Raw genomic sequence first — 20,494 nt, 5'->3', positions numbered from 1 at the left:
TACAAACACTTTTTTTTTATTAGGGTGCAGACATCCATTCAATATATTAGAAAACCAACGTGTGAAGAAAGGCTACATGGAATTTTACTTCAAAGGGGGGTATTATTCAAGACTAATATTTATACACATATAATATACATAACCATGCTCCCTTGTAAGAGAGGAATTGATGAAAAACTATGAAAATAATATCTTTATCGATGGCAATAATTAAACCATCCATAGCATGATAGGCTTCGACAGAATTTTATTTTCTTAATAACTGTGCAATGACCTTTGACCTTCAGCTATGACTTCGCCCTCTACTTACTAAGTGAGAGGGCGCTGCTCAGAAATAAGTTTGTCTGTCTGGAGGACGGGCAAAGCCTCGCTCATCTTTTATTGCTTTGCAGAGAGTAAAGTGCTGTGGTCGACTGACCGGGTCGTTTTTTTTTAAGAGCATGGAGTGTGTCTGTGGTCACAAAAATAAAAATGCATGTGGGGAAGTGCATAGGTGGAGAGGTAGGTGGGTTCAAACACTTGCATGTGGAAACAAAACAACCCAACAGAGCTTCGTGGACTTCCCCCCCGTCGTCAGGACGGTGCTGAATGTAAAGACAGGGCCAGAGCTGTTTTTATTTTTCAAAGAACTACACCAAAACCTTCACTTCTTGACAACACATTAGATTTGACTGTGAGCGGGGTAAATTCGTGAATGTGTGACGTGAGTGTGTCCACAAAAAAAAATTAATAATAATAAATACTAAGTGGGAGCTTTAAGGCCCAAGCTGCCTTGTGCGCTCGTGGAATGTGCATGGAGGAAGTATGTGATGCACGCATAGGAATGTGTGCGCATGTTAGTGTTCCCCTGATGCACAGTCGTAGAAGATGTTTCGTGTGTTGCACCAGCCGTGGGCATTCTGGCTGTCGCTGAGTCTCATGTTGCAACTGTGGTAGCCTCTGACCAAAGCCACAGGCCTTCGTGCCATGGGTCTTCCTGTGACAAACGGGCAGTAAGGCACACAAAAGCCTCTCCAGCTGTTCACGGAGAGGCATCACAATCCAACTCAAGCTGTGGTGTTCATGTACGTAGGACATTCTGCTGCTTCTCTCCCCCTCTCTCTCTCGCTCTCTTTGGCACTGGGAGGAATGTGTGGACGCAGGGAGGGAGGGAGGGAGAGAGGGAGGGATGGATGGATGGTTGGATGGAAGGAGGAGGGGGGTTCCCTGCTCTTCATGTCTCTCTCTGTCTATTTGGAGAGTTTGCTGATGACACGGATCAGTGCTCCATTTTCATCTTTAAGACGCTGGTTGTCTGTTCTCAAGTCGACCAGAACCTGGTGGTAGAAATTTATTTCACATTAAAACAATATATTAATGGCTTAATGATTTTATTGCTCGCTTTTATGTAACTGGATTATAAGATACTGGACTTTAAAGGTATACTATGCAGGATTTTCCTTAATTACATTTTATAGTTTCACACAGAAGTAATCCCTCTCAATCCTCACTTATGACCCACTCTCAGTGTGTGGCAGTGTGAGAATCTGCCCTCTGCCTGTATTTTCCTATTTTGTTCTTGTTTTCTGTGTTTGGGATGTTTGTGGGCGCGTACTGCCACAGCGCTCAGGTGAGGTCAGGACTTTATATAAAGGTAGTGACCAGGTGCCAGACTGTACGCAACAGGCATCCAAGAGACAAATTGTAGAAAAAAACGCAAATGCAGCGCGGCCAAAAGCCAAAGGAGAGTAAATTTGGCCCTGGCTTTTACTTTCACTTTCACTGGCGAGCATGTTTACAAACAGTAACCAAAAGTCCTGCACAGTGTACCTTTAAAATGACATGTTACAAGTTTTCACAGCAGATAGTTTGACAATTTATTCATATCAATGCTATAAATTTTTCTAACAAAGCTGATGCCACAAAATGTAAAGGAAGCAGGACACCTAACTCATATTAAACAGTTAAGAGGAAGACAGCAGGGGTCACTTTTAAATTTGCTAGGTTTTTGTAAACCATAAGGATAATGATCTTCTGCTGTTTTTGCTTTAGTGCAATGCAAATAAGTCATGTTTAAATCCTCTGCGGGATACACTACAGTGTCAGAGGCCTCCAGAAGGAGCTAAAAAAGTAAAGAGGCAGAAAAAAACTAGAAATATCAGCACAGAAATGATTTTCAGTCTTGTTTAAAAGAGGGTATTTTATTAAAAAATAAATCTGTATTAATCCAAAAATATTTTATAGCATGCAAAAAAAAAAGATAAAGAAATAGTTTGACATTTTAAGAAATGTATTTATCTGCTTTGTCACGAGATTTAGATGAAAAGATGAACACCACTCTAGTGCGTGTACGGTAAATATGTAGTGAATACAAATATTCAGGTATGACCAATTATTCCTGATTATTTACTAGGCCTGCTTAACATTTTTGCCAGGCGACCAGCGACACCACTCCTGAGAGTGAGGTCACCTTTAGTCAGACTAGCTGTTTCCCCTTGTTAGCAGCCTTTGTGCTAAGCTAAGCTAACCAGCTGCTGGCAGTAGTTTTATAATCACCATAAAGCCATGAGAGTGGCATCAATCTTCTCATCTGATTCTCAGAACGATATTGAATCAGCATATTTCATCAAAATGTTGAACTATTCCTTTAACCCTTTGAAACCTGAGTAAAGTGGCTTGATTTATTTCAAAAACACATGAAAAAGGCAACAAGCAACAAATGAAGAAATGCCCAAAAATAGCAAGAAATGAGTAAACACAGAAAATTCGGAGTAAGAAAATTAGTCTGGGGGAAAAAAGGTAAAAACAAACAAGGAAGGTATGTGGAAAAAGTGATTAAGGTTTTTTTTTTGTTATTTGTGGAACATTTCTTATCAAGTTTCTCATTGCCTTTTTCTCTATGATTTAAAAATATATTGCACCGATTAGCTCAGGGCTCAAAGGTTTAAACTTGTAAAAGGTGTCTGAAAGCAGCACAAGAAAAATGAAGTCACTGTATGAGTTGTCCGGACACAGTTCTCAACATGGAGGCAGCTGAACCGGCAGCTAGCAGCTAGCGATGCTAACTCCAGAACCAGTGCTAAACAACTGCAACAGTGCTGAGAGAGCTAACTGTGTTAACCGGGGGAAGTGGAGGGTGTGTGCTACGCTTCCGCGCTGTTCTGATATTAGTGGTAACTGCCGTATGAGCACAGTGCAAAGTGGCTGTGATAAGATGTCAGTTGGATACACACATGCACTAAGATACACGTGAGGCTGGACTGAATTTCCGCAACATACCACGGAGAAGCTCAGATTACAACACTCGCAGAAGGAGCATAACTTCATTCTCTGCTCAAGACGCCATCACGCCACCAAATCTTTACATAGCAAAGAGTGGTTTGCTGCTATATTAATGCTCTGAGTGTCACAAACAGGATGTTTAAAGAAAAGGACTTTAATACCTATCGTTCAGTATTGCTGGAGACATCAGACAGTTATGAGAGCGTAGAGATCAGATGGGTTTGAGGTAGTTGTTAGGTAGTCCAAAAGAAACATCCATTATGAGAAAAACCAAAGACCACATTATTCACATGTAGCAGAAGACAATGTCCAACCCCCCCTGAAAAACTGTTGTGAAAAGGTGTAATGTGTAAAACAACTCTTCAGTGTACCTTCACAACACCGCTGCCTGCACAAGCTAAAGCCAAGCTAATCAAGCAGAAGCATGCAAAGTGTCTGTGGCCATGACAAGACTCATGTCCTCACCTTTAGCTCCTCCTCCAGCTCTGCCATTCGCCGCTCCAACATCCTCCGGTCCTGACGCCGGGAAAACGGGAGGGAGTGAGGGGCGGAGAGGAGATGGTGATGTAGAGTAACAGGAAAGACCACAGAGAGTGAGCGAAAACAGGTGAGAAAGTGGTTCAAGTGGAGAGAAGAGAGGAGAGAGTGTCAATAGAAAGCAATGGTGGCAGTAGTGAGGCAGTCGAAGCTGCAAAAACAACAACGGTTAACACCATCGGCAGGAGTGCATTACCTTTCTCTCCAGCTCCAGCAGGGCTGAACAGTCACTGAAGCGCTCCTGTCTCTGTTGGATACAACAGATCAAACACATTAACATCATCATCACAACAGCAGGTTTACATGATCACTTCAAGGCCTGAGTGCAAAAATACATCATTAATATCAAAGCTACAACCTGCAACATCTTGATGTGGATGTCCATTTGCTACATTTGCTTGTTTGCTCACTTGAATTCTTCTGTATTTATTTACTGTATTAAACATAAACAAGCTTTTACGGCATGGACAATTTAACATGCAAATACACCAAGCATAACCATGATCCTGGGTGTGAAGCTTCCACTACAACTTATGTTATGTCGACGTCTGATGATTAAATGTTGCACTGTTTGCTAGCTAGCAAGCTAAAGCTAGCATTTGTATTATTGTTTGTGGTAACAATTTATTACTACAACCCAATAAACAAACTCTTGGCCCACTGAGAAGTGTCCTACATTCCTCACTAAAGGTTTTGACTGTCATGACTCATGAGTGCGCCAAAGGGTACATTGCATTGCTAATGAATCCAACTTTTCGTTTGTAAGAGGATGAATTATTTCTTCTTTTAAAAATCCACATTTTGTGCTTTCATGTCACACAATACAGATTGAACTGAGATCAAAATCTTGATCCAAAAAACACAGACAAAGAGATGTTTTGTTTTCATCTTCAGAAGTAGATGGAATAAATACAGTAAGGTTTGAGTAGACGGCATGACAGGTGATAGCCGCCACCTGGCACAGAATCAGGAATTCAAAGGAAAAAAGATGTCAGTACTGCTCACAATTACAGGACCTGTTGATTACCGGTTTTACCACTTCAAGATGTTCCCTTTTGCCTTTCTTCGAGGAATTTAACAATAACAGCTTGTGTTTAACTTCGTGAGTGTGTCGTCACCTGTGTGGCCTTTTCCAGGTCCAACCTGGTCTGACTGATAATCCGCTGGGTGTCCTGCAGCTGAGACTGGAGCTGACTGTTTTCTCTGGAGACCTCCTCAAACAACTGACACACACACACAGACAGACAGACACACAGAGCGGTAAATAACTGGGACAAACAAGAAAAACACAGTTTCTGACCTCAAAATCACTTCAGTCTGTCTGACCTTCTTAAAATCCTTGGCGTCAGAGTCTCCTCCCTGGGTGCAGTCGTTAAAGGACCTGAGCAAACGAGCAGAGGTTAGAGGTCAGAGACACTGCTATCACTGAGACTGTGCTGACAGAGTGAAGAAAGAAGGAAAAATCGAACAGGTCAAAGGCTGAATACATACCTGGAACTTAAGTTTTGGTTTGTCTGTAAACAGAGAGGACAAACAAACAAGTTATGTCTGGTGTCTAAGGTTACTGTCAGTCAGTCATACCACAAATAAAGACACACACACACACACACACACACACACACACACACACACCTGTGGATCCAGCCCACTGCCTGAGAACTCTTCCTCTCCACTGGGATCATTGTCATCACTCTACAGAAAGCAAAGACAATGCATGTTCTTATGTAATACTAAAGTTATAACACGACTGCCTTTGTTTTTTCATTCCTGCCTCAGTTTTCCAGATAAAAAGATTTTAGAGGCGTTTACCTCCCCGGTTCTCTGTGCCTTCCTTTTGGCTCGAGCTTGTCTCCTCTCTCTGCGCTCCCTGGCCCATCTCTCCGTCTCGCTCTCCCCCGTGCTGGCCTCAACATCTGGAACAAAGCCAGACAACAGTGGTTTAAGAGCTAATCAAATGTTTCAACAAACATCGCTGCATTGTCAAGCTTTCCTATTTGTGACAAAAGGGAAGTGGTGATGCAAACCTCTCCTGTCAGATGTCTGAGGGCGTGGAGTGCCAGCGGGCTGTGTGAGGCCCAGCAGGTCAGACTTCTGCAGGCTGGCAATACGAGACCTCCAGCTCACTTCCTGTAAACACAGCATCCCCCGCACACTGTGACGTCACATGACATTATATAAGAGCAGCCAACATAGGCCTATAACTCTGATATATGGCTCTCACCCCCTCCTCTCCCTTCTTCGCTTTTGCCTCCTTCTCTTTCTCCTTTTCCTTCTCTTTTTCCTTCTCTTCCTCCTCCTTCTTTTCTCTCCCTTTGTTGTCCGTTTTCATTGTCTTCTCCGCCTCCTGCAGATCTGTTAGCGTCACCCCCTAGATGTGAGAAAGAGAAAACGTGTGTACCAGACTGACACACAGTATTTCTGTGAACACCTGGGCAGGTGATGTCTGTACCTGAGTGGAGCGGCGGGACTGCCGCGCGTGTCTGGAGCGAGCCTTCCTCTGTGCCTCTGCCTCCTCATCCCGCACTGGCGTCAGATATGATCTACACATGTCACACACTTTTAGGTTCAACAGCATCAGGCCCACAATTAACAGACATCAGCCCTCTGACATCCACACACACGCAATAGCCTTGACTCACTTGCGCCTCTGCTTGGCCTCCTGTTCGCCAGTGGTTGTGCTCCGAGAGTTGGAAGTGGTGACGGCAAACTGATCCTTCTTTTCTGTCTGTTCCTGAGGCAGTCTTATGGAGAAATATTAAGCGGTGACTATCAGATCTTTTAGTTGAGTGAGGAAATTTGTATAAAAATGGATTACCTCTGAGCCAAGACACTATTAAGGCGGCTGAGTGGAGCGGGGCTTGTTCCTGTGCTAGCTGAGGTCACGGTGGGGTCATCCAGTCTCTTTCCATAAGATGAGCTAGAGAAAACACAAAGCCCATTGGAAACACAAAGGCATCTTTCACAGTCTCACACACTCACACACACACACACAAATTAGTATTCACTGCTAGGGGATTGTAATAAGCTGTGACACAGCAAAAACAAAAATCACACACCAACAGGAGAGCAAACAAATACAAGTCAGGCAGTGAGCAGCGTGACTAACCTGTGAAGCAAAGAGGGGGTGGAACTAGTGAGATCATTCCCTGATTGACTATGAAGGCGCCGGGTGTAAGAGGAGCTACGACTTAGCCAACTGAGGGAGAGACAGGGTGACAAGGGCACATATGCAGTGACTCAGAAAAACAGATTCTGGTTTCACAAGCGCAGACACATATGAGAGCAGCGGCCCACCTGTTGGAGTTGTCAGGGCTGCTGTCTGGAATACTGAAGAGTCTCCGTGTTGGGATGGGCGGTACCCGAGCGAGCCTCGGCTCCTGAGAACAAAGGGTGAGAGTGGTTCATCAGTTTTTTTTTTATACTATGATTCAGCAAATGGAAGCTGTGAAAGAAGCCTTTATTTGAAGGCATGTTATGAAAAAATAACTGGTTTAATGAGCGTATGAATCCTTGAATCATGTGAGCACCCGTGGTGCGTACCTTGGTGTCGGCTTCAGAGCTGAGGCGGGGACTGGAGGCAGAGCGAGTCATGCCCAGGACAGTCTCTGGAGGTCTGCTGGGGTCCTGGGTGGAGTCAGAAAGTCCAGCTGAGCCCAGAGTCACCGAGCTGCCCGCTTTCCTCAGAGACGTTCTCCAGGAGCCCGGGGCCTCTGTGACCGGGGGCTTGCCTGGGTCCTGCTATGGAGCAAACAGAGGTCATCCACTGTATTGTTGTCATGCAGCTGAAACACACATTCGATTCTCTATATAACATCTCTGAATATTACCTTTTTGACTTGGCTTGCAGCAGTACTCGTTGACATGGAGGTAGGAGGCAGGCTGGTGGCGTTGCGTTTGTTGTTCAAGTTGTTTATGATCTCTCGGTTTTTCGCTTTCTCTGCAACCGTGCAAAGGTCAGAAATGAATAACTCACTGAGAGAATCATAAAGAAGTCAGTCATAAAACCCATCTGATAAAACATGTCAGCTCTTTAATTCAGTTCCTATGTCAAATATTATTACTAATCACAACTCAGACTCCCTTCAGAAATTAGCAGCTTCTCTCACCCGACTCAGCGTCACTCTCCGATTCACTCTCCTCCTCTGAGCTGGAGCTGCTGGAGGCCTTCCCCTGGCCCTGAGGCTGGTTCTGTCCCGTCTGGCCTCCTTCCTCCTCCTCGTCCTCAGCTGGGCTGCTCTGCAGGGCAGGGGGTGGGTGCTTCTCCCGCTCGTGGAGGCAGATCTTCTCCTTACTGCTCATACGAGAGATAGAAGTCCTGCAGGGGCGGGGCCAAGGTGGGGTGGAACAACAGGTGGCATGCAGGGAGCTGATCAGTGAGGGCAATCATTCCACGTGCAGCCAATTAGAGCGAGCATGCGCCGATCAACACTTCAGTGGGTGGAAAAGTGGGTCACTTTCTGTGATGTCGTGTGTGGCACTGCTGTCTTATCACTAGATCACCATTTAGTGATATGAAACTTCAATCTAGAGCGTTTTAATTGATCACTTATTTCTGATAATGTCTCCTCAATATATGATGATGCAAACGTCACACAAACCCACAAATGTGTGTCCCAACCACATACAGTATACTACAGTAAGTATATGCTTTGTACTGTTTAGATTTTGAACTATTTTGGCTTTTAGTGTGCGAGAAATTCACCTATATTATTCTGAAAGGGCAGCTCCATTTTTTTGTGGTGGTGACGGTGATGGGGCGAGGTTATATCATTCTGTCTTCAGTCTATAGCTTCCCAGTAGTGAACCTTTGTTTTAGCGGCAAAGTGCTTTTTTCCCAAGCCCTTCTAAAAACGTTTTCCCACGTGACCTGACATATATAGGTTTCTGCATGATGATGTTGCTACATAAAAACCGCTGAGCCCCCCTGATGCGCCTCTTCAAGGACTGAGCAAAGCCTTCTTTAAAAACTGTGTGTTACCAATCTTACGCTCCTAATTTGGAAGCAGAAGCAGAAGCAGTCAGGAGTACCAGCTGGGAAGCTAAGCAATGTAATGCTGTGAACGACACGTTTGTTGGTGTTATTGTGTGTCTTTCAGTGCTGAACTAACTAATCGAGGCAGCAGTAGACCAGCAACTACTGTGTCCTGCAAGGTAAAATAACTGTTCTGCTAATGGAGTCTGGCTTCGGAGAGACTGGCATAGACAAGTTTCAGTTTCAGTTCAGTCGCCTATGAGAAAGGCCTGTCTGACAGCAAGGTAAAGCAGTGAAAATAACTAAATATAGCATAGCCTTGAAACTCATACATTTTTTAAAGCTTGCTATAATATGTTTTGTTGCTGCCCCCATCAACAGCCACCAGACTCTTTTAACAGAAAAAAACAAGTTGCTGGGTGACTTTCATAACCAACTAATGCGGCGTCCACAGCAGTACATTACTTGGCTTCTATGGCGGTACTCCTGTCTGCTTCTCATGACTTGGAGCAAGCCGACTGCCATTTACTGTTGGTAATACACTGACTATGGCTCTACTATGGATCTCCTTGTACACAAAGCCCTACATGGGCTGGTACCGAGCTACAATGCTAACTCCCTTGTTAACTATTTGCCTCCAGGAACGCTGCGATCATCTGCTGCTGGTTCATTTGAGGTTCCCAGCAACAGCAGGAAGAAGATTTGGAACGCAACCTTTGTCAATTACGCCCCAAAGCTATGGAACACACGACCTATAGATATCAGGGAAGCTAGCTCACTAAATATCTTTATAAGAAAGCTAAGAACTAATATGTTCACTGTAGCCTTTAATTAGCTCTGACTTACTGACACAGGTCTGACACTCTTTCTTTTTATGCTTTTACTTAATATTTACGCTTCACACTGCTGCAACCCTTTCAAAATCTTTGTTATACTGCCCTATTATTATTATTATTATTATTATTATCATCTATAAACGTGTTAAAATACAGGAATATTATAATTAAATATTAGTTGAAATATACAGTATACATGTAGCATTATATTATACTGAATTTAAATAAAAGTTTAATAATAACAAATTAGCACCAGCTTCCACCTCCACATACGCATGATACAGTCACATTAAGTCATATTGTCAGTGAACTGTGTGTGTGAGGGATGAGGACAGGGAGGGCGTCAGCGTTGTAATGCACATCACCGCTTTTTGCTAACAGCTGGGGGCATTTCCAGTTGAAAAACGTAGAAAAGAACGCAGATGAAGTCGACCTTTAAAGTTCACAATGTGAAAACTCAGCGGTATGTTGAGTTGCCAGTTATTTAATTAGCTAGATTAGCCAAAAACAGACATTACTGTCTTGTCATTTATGATATTATGATAAATATCGATACAGTGATATAAAATTATCATGATGAAGGATTTTATCAATACTGCAAATCCCCCCAAAAAATGCTCCTTTAAAAGACATATTATTCAATATTTTTCTTAAGTTATCCAATGTTAATTTTTTATTTTACTTACATTAGTTGAAAGTACGCCTGGGCTGATTACCGTTCTCCCTCTCTGTTGCAGTGTAGGACAAAAGTATCCATTAAAACCAGGCTGAATTTGAGGAATTTTAGTGTGTTTATATTTTTCATTTATCCAACGTGTTCCCACTATAAAACAGTATTCAGTATGAAACTGGGACACAGACTGTCGTTGCCTGCTACGTCTATCCAGTGTCATATCAGTGGATAGAAGCAACAAGGTTAAAAAAAAAGAAAAAGAAAAAAAAAAAAATGCCGGGAGGTTTATCATACCTGCATGCAAACTACTGGAACTGGGATTACTGGGATTCAGCTGAGGAACAGCGTAGCGTGTGCCCACATACACACACACAAACACATGCCTGCACACCAACACACTGGCACTGACCTGCGTGTGCGAACTGGTACCATGGAGATTGGCGGGCTGGTCTCAATAACAGGAGTCTGTTTCTCTTTCTCGCTGCGTAACTGAAGAGGAATATAAACACACATAAACATGGAGAACATTCGCTGCTGTAACACTATCAATCATATCAGGTTTATCTAACTGAGTGAGATAGTTGTGGAGCCTATGTGGAGGCGGACTCACGGCGTTCTGCTTCTTCTGCAGCTCCTCCAGAGTGTCCACGAGGTTCTCATCTGCAACATCTAGAGGTGTTTGGCCCTAGAAGGACATCGACAGTGCATCATCAGTCAACGCACAAATAAAGGCTTCAACTTATACAACAGCTCATGCAGAGGAGAGGTTGTCTGTCTCGCACTCACCACGTTATTGACAGCACCCATATCGCACATGTGGTCAGCCAGCAGGGAGCAGGCCTCCTCCTGCCCCCAGTGAGCTCCTGCGTGCAGGGGTGTCCACCCATCGATGTCCCTGCTGTCCACGTCCACCCCGCACTGTAACAGCACCCTGAGGAGGGGAGTGAAGAGGGAGGAACACAAATAAGCGGGGGAGAAGATGAGGAGTATTTAGGAGGAGAGGCTATGAATAAAAGCTGTTTGACTTTGTGTGATACCAAATTAAGACAAAGCTAACAAGCTGTCATCCCCCTCATGTGTGGAGACCGATTCTCACTTCAGAACTTCAATGTAGCCTTTGGCAGCGGCAACGTGCAGAGCGGTCGCCTTGGTGTTTGGGTGAGGTGTGAGGGTGCCACCTCCTGCCAGCACCGCCATGGCGTCCTGGAGCATGATCCTCTCCTCCTCCTTTCTGGCCTTGTCCACGTCTATGGCTGTGATGCACACACGAGCACACAGTGGTGAATGACAAAGCAGACACACACACACAGACATCAGATTTTAGATCTTTTAAAGCCGAATAATCACTTGTCAGTTTTATCTATAACACACACAATAAGCTGCAGACAAAAGACAAAATACCCAATTTTACATTCATTTATCTTGTAGGCTCTTTATCATCTGTAACTTCAGTTGCATGATGGATCGCAGCGATGTCTGTATTTGTCAGTGATAAAGATGTAAGCCTGGAGGCTCGGCACACTCCAGTACTATGAAGGTCACAGAACATTTGGTACACAGCGACTCTGCCCTCATTTCTTTGCCTATTTTTGTGTCCTCTAAACGTGACCGCTTGTAAAAAACAGGACAACAATGTAAAGCAGGTTTTTGGGGCTTTTATGAGAATAATTTTAGAGGGTTTTTTCACCCCAAGTAGCCTGAGCTGTGTATGAGTCCTAATTTATTCCACTCATTGAAAATTTTATGGGTGCCAAAGCTGTAGAAAACCGCTCATTCAAACCACATGGAATATGGAGCAAAGTACCTAAAAGCACCTAATCATCCACACTGTGCTCACATTGTTTCAAACATCAGCAGCCTTCAAGCAGCAGGTTGAAAATTATGATCTGATACTTCATGTACACACATACTGTAAGTGTTTGAAAGAGTTTTTCCAAAAGAAAGCCAGTACCCATCAGTGAAGCAGAAAGTTCTCGGTTAATTTGGCACCATTATTTAACATACTGATACTTTTGTTTCCAAAATGAAAAGGCCTGGCCTAATAGCAACAATAACAACTTATTCATGGGGTATATTTCTGATAGAATGGCATGTTGTTGCTGTAAGTAGGACAAATGTTAGTTGGAAATACCAGAATATAGCAAAATAAATGTTCTATAAATAGTAAGAGTAAGTACTAGGAGTGCAACTCATGGGGTCCCGAAAAAAAGGCAGAAAAAGATATCACAACTTAAAGGAATACATCACCAATTACATGATCATTTGTATAGAACTTATGCCCCTCATGTAACATTGAATTCATGAAAAAAACGTTCTTGCAAACGACACCACCTTCTGAATTGGGAATCCACAACAGCTCCTTCCAGCACACAATGGATTAAAGAGACTATGTCATTTTTGAAAGTAGAGAAAATTAGATATTCAAGAAGGGGAAACTTGAGCAAATTCTACAATAAATGGCAACCATTTATGGACTTCTTTGCGACAATATAATCCCCCCCCCCCCCCCCCCCTTTTTTTCTCTCCCCTCTCTTTTTTACTATTATTTATGTATTTTATCTGTTACGTTTATGTGGACAGTTTAATCATTTTATATAGACTATGTCTAAATACTTTTTTCATTGTACAGTATTTTCATTTTTTGCAACCGTTATTTGTTCTTAAAAATATACAAATCTAAATCTAAGGGTGTATACAAACATGTTTAATGATCACACCAATGTACACTGATATATGGAAGTGCCTCTGTTACTCTTGTACTGTATACACATCAATAAAAATATGAAACAGAATTCATGAAAAAAAAGGTTCTTGCATATCCTCATGGTGAACGAAGAATCCAAAAACCACAAAAATTCTTGAATCTGTGTGAAAGGGGACCGCATATAACAACAGCAAAACTACATCAAGAACATCCAGTGCAGAAAATTTACCCAGTCATATGCTCACTGCTTCCCAAACACATGCATTTTTGCCAAAGCATTACTATTTAAAATATTCACATACGAGAAGCGTGCCCGGTTAAGCACGTGCATTTAAACTCTGCTCATGCACTCCACTGAGTAGAGTTTAGGGCTGTCCCGAATGCCATTTTTTAAAATTCGGACCTTAATTTGTCTTCTGATTAAATCGGAACCGTTGAGCAGTGCCGTGCACTGTAGAGCCGATGCGCTGCTGGTTCTGCATGCCTGAATAGAATATAATGTCTATAGCCTTACTGTTGTGTGTACAGCCTTATAGACTGAGCTGAGTAGTGATGCACGGGTCGACCCATAACCCGTGGGACCCGCAAATGGACCTGCGGGTCGGGCAGCAGTGATCGTCTGTTAAATCGGTCTGTAAATGATATTTTGACATTATTGGCTATTACTGTCATGGCATCCGAAGGTACTGCTGATGCGTTGAACAGGTGACAGTCCGCGGTCGTTTTCAAAACACACTTGTGTCATGCACTCCAAAATGAAACTTGTTGAAAATTAATAATTAATAATTTATTGTACAAAATGGGGGGAAACAAACATTGACAAAAACGGTTGCATAATTCATATTAAGTTAAAAAGATAACGAAAAAACAGCTACAAGTTAGAGGGAATAGTGATAAAGTGGTAAAACTTGGCATTGATCCACAGCCTCAGACGGATGCGCTCAAGTGTGCCGTGCGCACAAGCTCAGTTGGTAGGCTATACTATATTTTCACATTTTTAACAATGCAATTTTAAAGTTCTGATTTTTATTGATAACCTACATTTACCAACAACAAAAAGACTATTTAGCACCAAAGAAATATGTAAAAAAAAAAAAAAAAAAAGTAAATATAAAAAAAAAAAACGAATATCGAATACCAAATTTTCATAACGAATACCTATCTGTAGAAATGAATATTCGAATATCTGAATATTTCGGCACAGCCCTAGTAGATTTCAAATGCACCTTCTATCTATTAATCTATGAATCTATCTCTCTATCTATCAGTCTATCTATCTATCTGTCCGTCCGTCCGTCCTTCCGTCCGTCCATCCATCCACCTACCTACCTACCTAAAATGCATGTGTTTGGGAATTACTGAGCATATGACTGGATAAATGAGACTTGGATAATACCACATGAGTTGTGTGAGAGCTTTTAAACGGATGTTTTGATATAGTTTTGCTTTTGTTAGACATGGCCCCCTTTACTTTAATCCATTAAGTATTTTCTCTGCTCTTTAATCTATCATTCAGTGTGGAGGATTGTGAGAAAAACAAAGTTTTCTTCACCAAATCAACATTACACGGGGTGAGTATCTGATATGCAAATAACCGTTTTGTGGGTGAAGTATTCCTTTAACTGAATGCATCAAAGATAATACAGTTAAATAACTAAATTTAAGTGTAGAAAAAAATAGATCTTGATGGGAAAAATAAAGCAACTAAAGATAATTTATCTATTTATTTATTTTTTAAGAAAAATTACTTATTACATATAAAAAGTGCATTACATAATCATGAAAAATGCCCATGATAATGTCCTAGAACCCAGGGTGGCATATTCAGCTGGCTTGTTTTGGTCAAAAAACACCTAAAGCTAAAAACCTAAAGACATTCAGTTTACAATGATTAAAAACAGAAAAACCAAATCCTCTTATCTGTGGAGCAAGAACCAGCAAATGTTTGGCAAATGTTTTTGTTTGAAAAATGACTTAATTAAACTATTAATTCTAATGATAACATAGATGGTTACATTTTGTAATAATCATGTATTTGAGCTTATCTTATAGATCATGTGCACAGCCATGTCCCAACAGGAAAGACAAGATGCAGCATTGGACTTTAAGGTGGAATGGGGGTGTTAATGTGAGTGATTCCTCACCTTGTTTTTTGATTTCCCCTTTAAGTAGTCTCTCCATGGCGTCCTCTGTGGCTACGTCCAGAGGAAGCTCTCCTTCACTGTTCACTGCTCCAACGTGAGCACCATGCTCTATCAGGTATCTTCAAAAACAAAAAGTCAACATACAGTGTTGAGTTGAGAATGAAACAGTTAAACCAGAATATGATGATACATATTTCTTAATTGTATAATAAATAAATACACACTGACAGTGTTTATTCAACTGTAATATACATATTATTCACGACCATAGCATTTAAACAGTGACTCAGTGTCATCCTAGGACTTTAGGGTATCTGAGTTATAACAGCAGTGATGCGTCAGTGTGTTGATGATCAGCACTCACTTAGCAATCTGGATGAAGCCGCAGGAGGCTGCAGCGTGCAGAGGAGTCCAGCCCTCGTTGTCCCCTCTGTTGACGTCACTCCCACTCTCCACCAGAAACTGCACCATCTCAGCATTTTCATCAATGCAGGCCTGCCAGAGGACACACAGCCACATGATGGATTGCTATACAAGTTTATTGTTGGTCATTTGTTATGAGAATCCCCACTACGCCCATCAAAAAAAAAAAAAAAAGCACACGTCAGTCAGACTACAGTTTCAGTACAGTAGAGACGATCTTTGACCCACTTCGTTTTGGTTTGTTGTGAAAGTCAAAACTAAAGACACTTCCAAAATCTATTAAATTCATCTAAAGCACTGGGGCTCAAACAATGACTACTGTGTCTACTTGTAATGACTTTCTGTTAAGTGGGCCGCTAAAGGCCCTCAAGTACTTTCCAAAACAGTCATTTTGTGGCGTGAGTCAAACAGCGAATCTATTTAGCTGCTTTTCCTGAAGCGAAGTCTAGCTGAGATCCCAGTGTGATCCGAGACAAGTCCCGAGACGAATCCCATGAGGATCTCATGGGATTATGTTATGATATGTTGCTTTAATGTTTATGAGAAAAACAAGTCAGAGGGTAGGATCTGTGAATGCCTCTTTTTCAAGACAACAGCTTTTATACTGCAAAAAAAAGGTTATTAGGTTAAAGGTTATTAAATTCATTCCTTTAAAAAACAAAAGTCATAAAATAGCCAGTGGGGTAAGATGATATCAGACTGTTTTAAATACAAACATATTTCAAGAATTTTATAGAAATAAGTGTGGCCTTAAAACACGACAGACTGAAGCAGATCTCTGCACCAGTATCAAAGGAAGTTGATTTGTACTAGGAAAAGAACGCAATAACTTTCCAACTTTGTTAGTTTAAGTAAAATAAAATAAGAGTTTTGTGATTCAGTTATTGACAAAAATGACTTTAAAAAAATCTGTTTTGCAGTGTACGTTAGAAACTACTGCTGAAAAAGATAATGAGCAGCCTAAATTGAGATAATCTTCAGTCTCTGGTTCTAATAAGGAATACCTCAAAGTAATTACTGATTACTGCAGAAACTAACATGGAGTGCCCATAAACAATCCCCAGGGCCTGAGGGAATATCCTCATATTGCTTGTTATGTCTGAAAACCAGAAGTTATACAAAAAACAGCCAAACGCAGCAAATCCTCACATTTGTGAAGCTGGAAACTGAAACATATGAGGCGCTTCTTTTTGATAAATTACTATAACAATTTATGTATTGCTAAAATAGTCAACTGATGAAATTATTTTTTTGTTGGTTGACTAATTGATGAGGTATTTCTTTATGTATTTAAGAAAATAAGGGCTTTAGATGTAAATTATAGACAAAGACAAGACTTGTGAGGCTGTTAGGTATGTTCATTTGCATTTCCTAGGATAGCGAAGGAATGACCCACTATTCTCTTCCTGGTTGGGTTGGTTAGGTTTAGGCAAGGCGAGTTAGATTGGTTAGTGTTAGAGTAACCTAAATGCTAACATGCCAACATGTTTCCACTGAAAATGCTGATGTTAAGCAGCTAAAATATTCACCATGTTTACCATGATAGCGTAGTATGCTTGGCACTTAACACAAGTCCAACTGAAACTGATAGCAATGTTTAATTTATTATTTAGTTCACCTTTAATTAACCAGAGAAACCTCTTGATTTTTAAAATCTCTTTTTCAAGAGTGTCCTGGCCAAGACAGGCAGCAACATAAGTTACAGACAGACAACATAGAACAAGTTAAAGCTCTAAAACAAGCAATATAAAACACAAAATAAGATTACTGTAAAGAAAACCCAAAAGTATGTTAGAGATTAACTATAAAAATGCAAAAAAACAGCAACTACACATGATTACAAAGACCAGCTAAGACACACCGTGACACTGTCATATAGAAGACTGTGTACAAAAATCCTGCAACAATGCTTTGAAACAGCCGGGAGGAACCAATGAGAGCAACCTGAAGTCCTTCTGCAGAAGTTCCACATATAAGGAGCTGCATACACAAATGCTCGTTTGCCAAACTCTGTCTGTACCCTCGGTACAGACAATAAAAACATGATTTGTGAGCGGAGAGCAGCCATTTTCAATTTGGCATTAGTTTTGCACGTATTTGGTCATAAATCAAAGTACAGGACTGAGTGAAATTCTGACCTGCAGGCGGCAGTACATGAAACGTTGAGGGATCACCAAAGTCATTTCAATTCATCCTGAGGGGGCTTTGAATATCAGTACCATATTCAACAATCCATCCAACAGCTGAGACATCTCATTCAAAACCGAAAATATCAAAGTCAGTAGGATTATCCTCTTAGAACCATAAATGTCTATACAAAATATCATGGTAATCCATCAAACGCTTGTTGAGATATTTCAGTCTGGACCAAAGTGATTCACTGACAGACCGACAGACCGCCACCCCTAGAGTCATGCCGCCAAGGTAGCTAAAACTACTTGTGAAGATTTTGCAGTGTATAACAGATAGAAATCAGCCTGAAATGAGTGTTAATAACAAATATATTAGTGAGTGGTTAAAAAAATAAGGGCAGCGACATAACTTCTTATTCATTTTGATTGGGCCAACCTTTATGTATTCTTATTTTCCCACTGTGATACTAATTTCATCACTAAGAGCTGATGAGATGACATCGGCTAGAACAACACTGCACCCCCTAATGTGACAGCACTTCAAACCGTTCATTATCATCAGTTACTCTGCAAGACGTCGCAGAAGCAAGTGTCTGTAGTCACACAGAACCTTGTCCATCTTAAGCCACCTAAGAGGCTTTGCTTTTGGGCTAAATCAACTAATCACAAAGCTGCTACGAGTCTCCACCCTTCTTCATAATATGAGATAATTAGTCAGGTAGTAGGGTGGGGGGGGAAAAAGACGTGGTTGCCTTAAGAGCCAGAGATGAGGCTTGTTCGACAAAGCAGAGCCAGGAGTTTGGGAGTCAAAAGCAGCGTTCACTGGCAGTAGAGGGGGATCCCTCTGAACAAGTGGGTGCTCCAAGCTGAATGAATGAACAGAGGGCACTTCTCGTGCCCTCTGCGTTACAAGGGTGCACACACACACTGCCTCCCAGCAGACTCCTTCACTGGGTCATCAAGTGACTCATTGTGGAAATCGCCTTTGACAACAGCAGCTTGTGCTGTTTGAGGAATGTTTTCCATTTCTTCATCCGAAATCCCTAAAGTCCCCACCATGGGGAATTGGCAAGGGGAAGGAGAAAGAGAGGCAGAGTGAAGAGGAGGAGGAGGAGGGGGAGGGGAGCAAAGGAGAGAGAGGGAGCACAGTGGAGAAGACAGAAAGGCTTTGGATGGAGAGGATGGAAAGTTTGGAGAGTGTGGGCCTATATTTAATTCTGGTTGCCAGGCAGCCGATGAGCAACAGGGGAGAAAGGGATGGAGGGCAGGAGAGGGACCACACTGGGTGACGGTCCGACATGTGGATCGACCCAAAAGAGGGCACGTTCATCCAACATCGTGGCAGGAACGCGTTCAGAGCCGGTCATGGGAAGGCAACTTTATCAAAAACACACAATTGGCTCAAATTAGGGGGAAGCACCAATCATCTCGGAGCATGACATCACCGCCAGCACACAGCTGAACCATAATTCAGCTCTAGTGGGCAGGAAAATTAGAAGCACAACATCTTTTATGTTGACAAGCTCGCCTGAGATATCAAAGTTGAGTCCGTGTGACTGTGAGTTCAGTGTATGCAGAGAGGCAGGCAATGTGTTTATGACACGCGGCATCATAAAAGCAGAGGAAATACTGCATCACTGAGGGCTTGTGTGACAGTGATGTTGTCCAGGCTGCTCCACTGTGTTATGACTGAAGTCAAGGGGAGGAGGGACCTTAAGGCTGAGCTGCATTAAGACTGGAACGTGCTCAGAAGAAGTGCAGCCAATTTGGGACATGCAGCAGCAACAATGCTCAAAAACTGAATGTATAATCCTCTTTGATTCTGCCATAGATGTCCTGCTGATAGTGGTAGCAGACATGCTTTTAGTTTGCTTTCCTCCCTAAGACCTGTTGATCAGATGATGAAAAAGACCTAGTATTTTACTGACTCCACCAGGGACTGTGTGAGTCAGTACCTTTTAATGTCTAAAATGATCCCACAGACTCTGAGGCGACCGGTTTTTACAGCTATCCCCATATATCAACATAGTATGCCAGAAAAAAAAGCCTATAACTCAGTGAGCACAGCAGAGGATGGCCCAGCCTCCCAACATGCTAATAAACTAACACACAGGCCAGATATACTGCTGCTGGAACTTTAAAACAAACCTACACATGATAAAGTGACGAGTTTAAGCTAATTTATACTTACAGCTTTGTTAAAAGTAAAGGAAATGTTTAGTTTACCGCCTCTAACTAACTCCGTGATGAGTGAAGTCAAAGCTTCTTCGCTGTAAAGGATAATTAACGGATAACCGTTGAGCGCCAGTTAGCATAAACTCAACGGTTAACTCGCGAGCACGCACTTTATAATTAACGGTTAAAGAGTAACCTACCTGATGAAGCGCTGTCAGTCCGTCTATGTTGGCGTGGTTGATGTCTGCTCCCTGCCGGAGCAGCGCTGCCACCTCCTCCCGGTCCCCGGCGGAGCAGGCGGCCATAAACACGGCTCCTTGGGCGAACCGGACTTTCGCCCGCCGCGTCCCGGAACCGCTCGAAGTTTCCCGGGCCTCGGATCCCGTCCGATCTGTCTCCGAGCCCAGCCATCGCTGCAGCTGATCCTGCCGTCGCTGTTTGGCAGCTTCGGACCGGGAATGGTCAGTGGCCGCCATCTTCCCTGGTCTGTCCGGACAGATTCAGCTCATGGTACGAGGAGAGGAGCGGAGTGGCTGGTTTGGATTGAGCCTGCCCCGGGCTGTGCCCCCTCTGGTGGAGACAACCGGGAACCGGAGCCGTGAACTTCACTGCGAACTTCTGACTGAGTGGCAGTCCT

General features: G+C 42.4%; 1 protein-coding gene across 7 annotated transcripts; it reads right to left on the bottom strand.

Annotated features, from left to right (window-relative positions):
• On the bottom strand, positions 1 to 20,494 carry zmp:0000001167 (protein phosphatase 1 regulatory subunit 12A). 7 transcript variants are annotated; one of them, XM_049574057.1, is made up of 26 exons: positions 20,058 to 20,494; positions 15,492 to 15,622; positions 15,128 to 15,246; positions 11,376 to 11,532; positions 11,066 to 11,210; positions 10,890 to 10,964; positions 10,689 to 10,768; positions 7,905 to 8,113; positions 7,626 to 7,735; positions 7,339 to 7,536; positions 7,093 to 7,175; positions 6,905 to 6,994; positions 6,614 to 6,715; positions 6,438 to 6,539; positions 6,248 to 6,338; positions 6,020 to 6,166; positions 5,823 to 5,925; positions 5,608 to 5,711; positions 5,431 to 5,490; positions 5,290 to 5,312; positions 5,125 to 5,179; positions 4,917 to 5,021; positions 3,995 to 4,045; positions 3,727 to 3,777; positions 3,423 to 3,438; positions 1 to 1,316 (listed from the first exon to the last, which is right to left on the bottom strand). In XM_049574057.1, the coding sequence occupies exons 1-25, from the start codon at positions 20,331 to 20,333 to the stop codon at positions 3,430 to 3,432; spliced, it is 2,676 nt and encodes an 891-aa protein (XP_049430014.1). In that variant the 5' UTR covers positions 20,334 to 20,494; the 3' UTR covers positions 1 to 1,316; positions 3,423 to 3,429. The 7 variants fall into 7 exon arrangements, with proteins under 7 accessions (XP_049430014.1, XP_049430010.1, XP_049430011.1 ...); XM_049574053.1 differs by lacking the exon at positions 3,423 to 3,438; XM_049574054.1 differs by lacking the exon at positions 3,423 to 3,438 and having other exon boundaries at positions 7,339 to 7,533.

This window comes from Epinephelus fuscoguttatus, linkage group LG4 (genome assembly GCF_011397635.1).
Source record: "Epinephelus fuscoguttatus linkage group LG4, E.fuscoguttatus.final_Chr_v1".
NCBI lineage: Eukaryota > Metazoa > Chordata > Actinopteri > Perciformes > Serranidae > Epinephelus > Epinephelus fuscoguttatus.
Note: the sequence above shows the minus strand (reverse complement) of the source record. Positions and strands in the feature narration are given on the sequence as shown.

Excerpts from the sequence above, each read along its gene's own strand:
- zmp:0000001167 (XM_049574053.1), bottom strand. The coding sequence starts at position 20,333 with ATGGCGGCCACTGACCATTCCCGGTCCGAAGCTGCCAAACAGCGACGG. Across the intron at positions 7,736-7,904 it reads GGAGAGTGACGCTGAGTCGG|AGAAAGCGAAAAACCGAGAG; the intron begins GTGAGAGAAGCT and ends GCACGGTTGCAG. Across the intron at positions 5,712-5,822 it reads TCAGACATCTGACAGGAGAG|ATGTTGAGGCCAGCACGGGG; the intron begins GTTTGCATCACC and ends GCTTTGTTCCAG.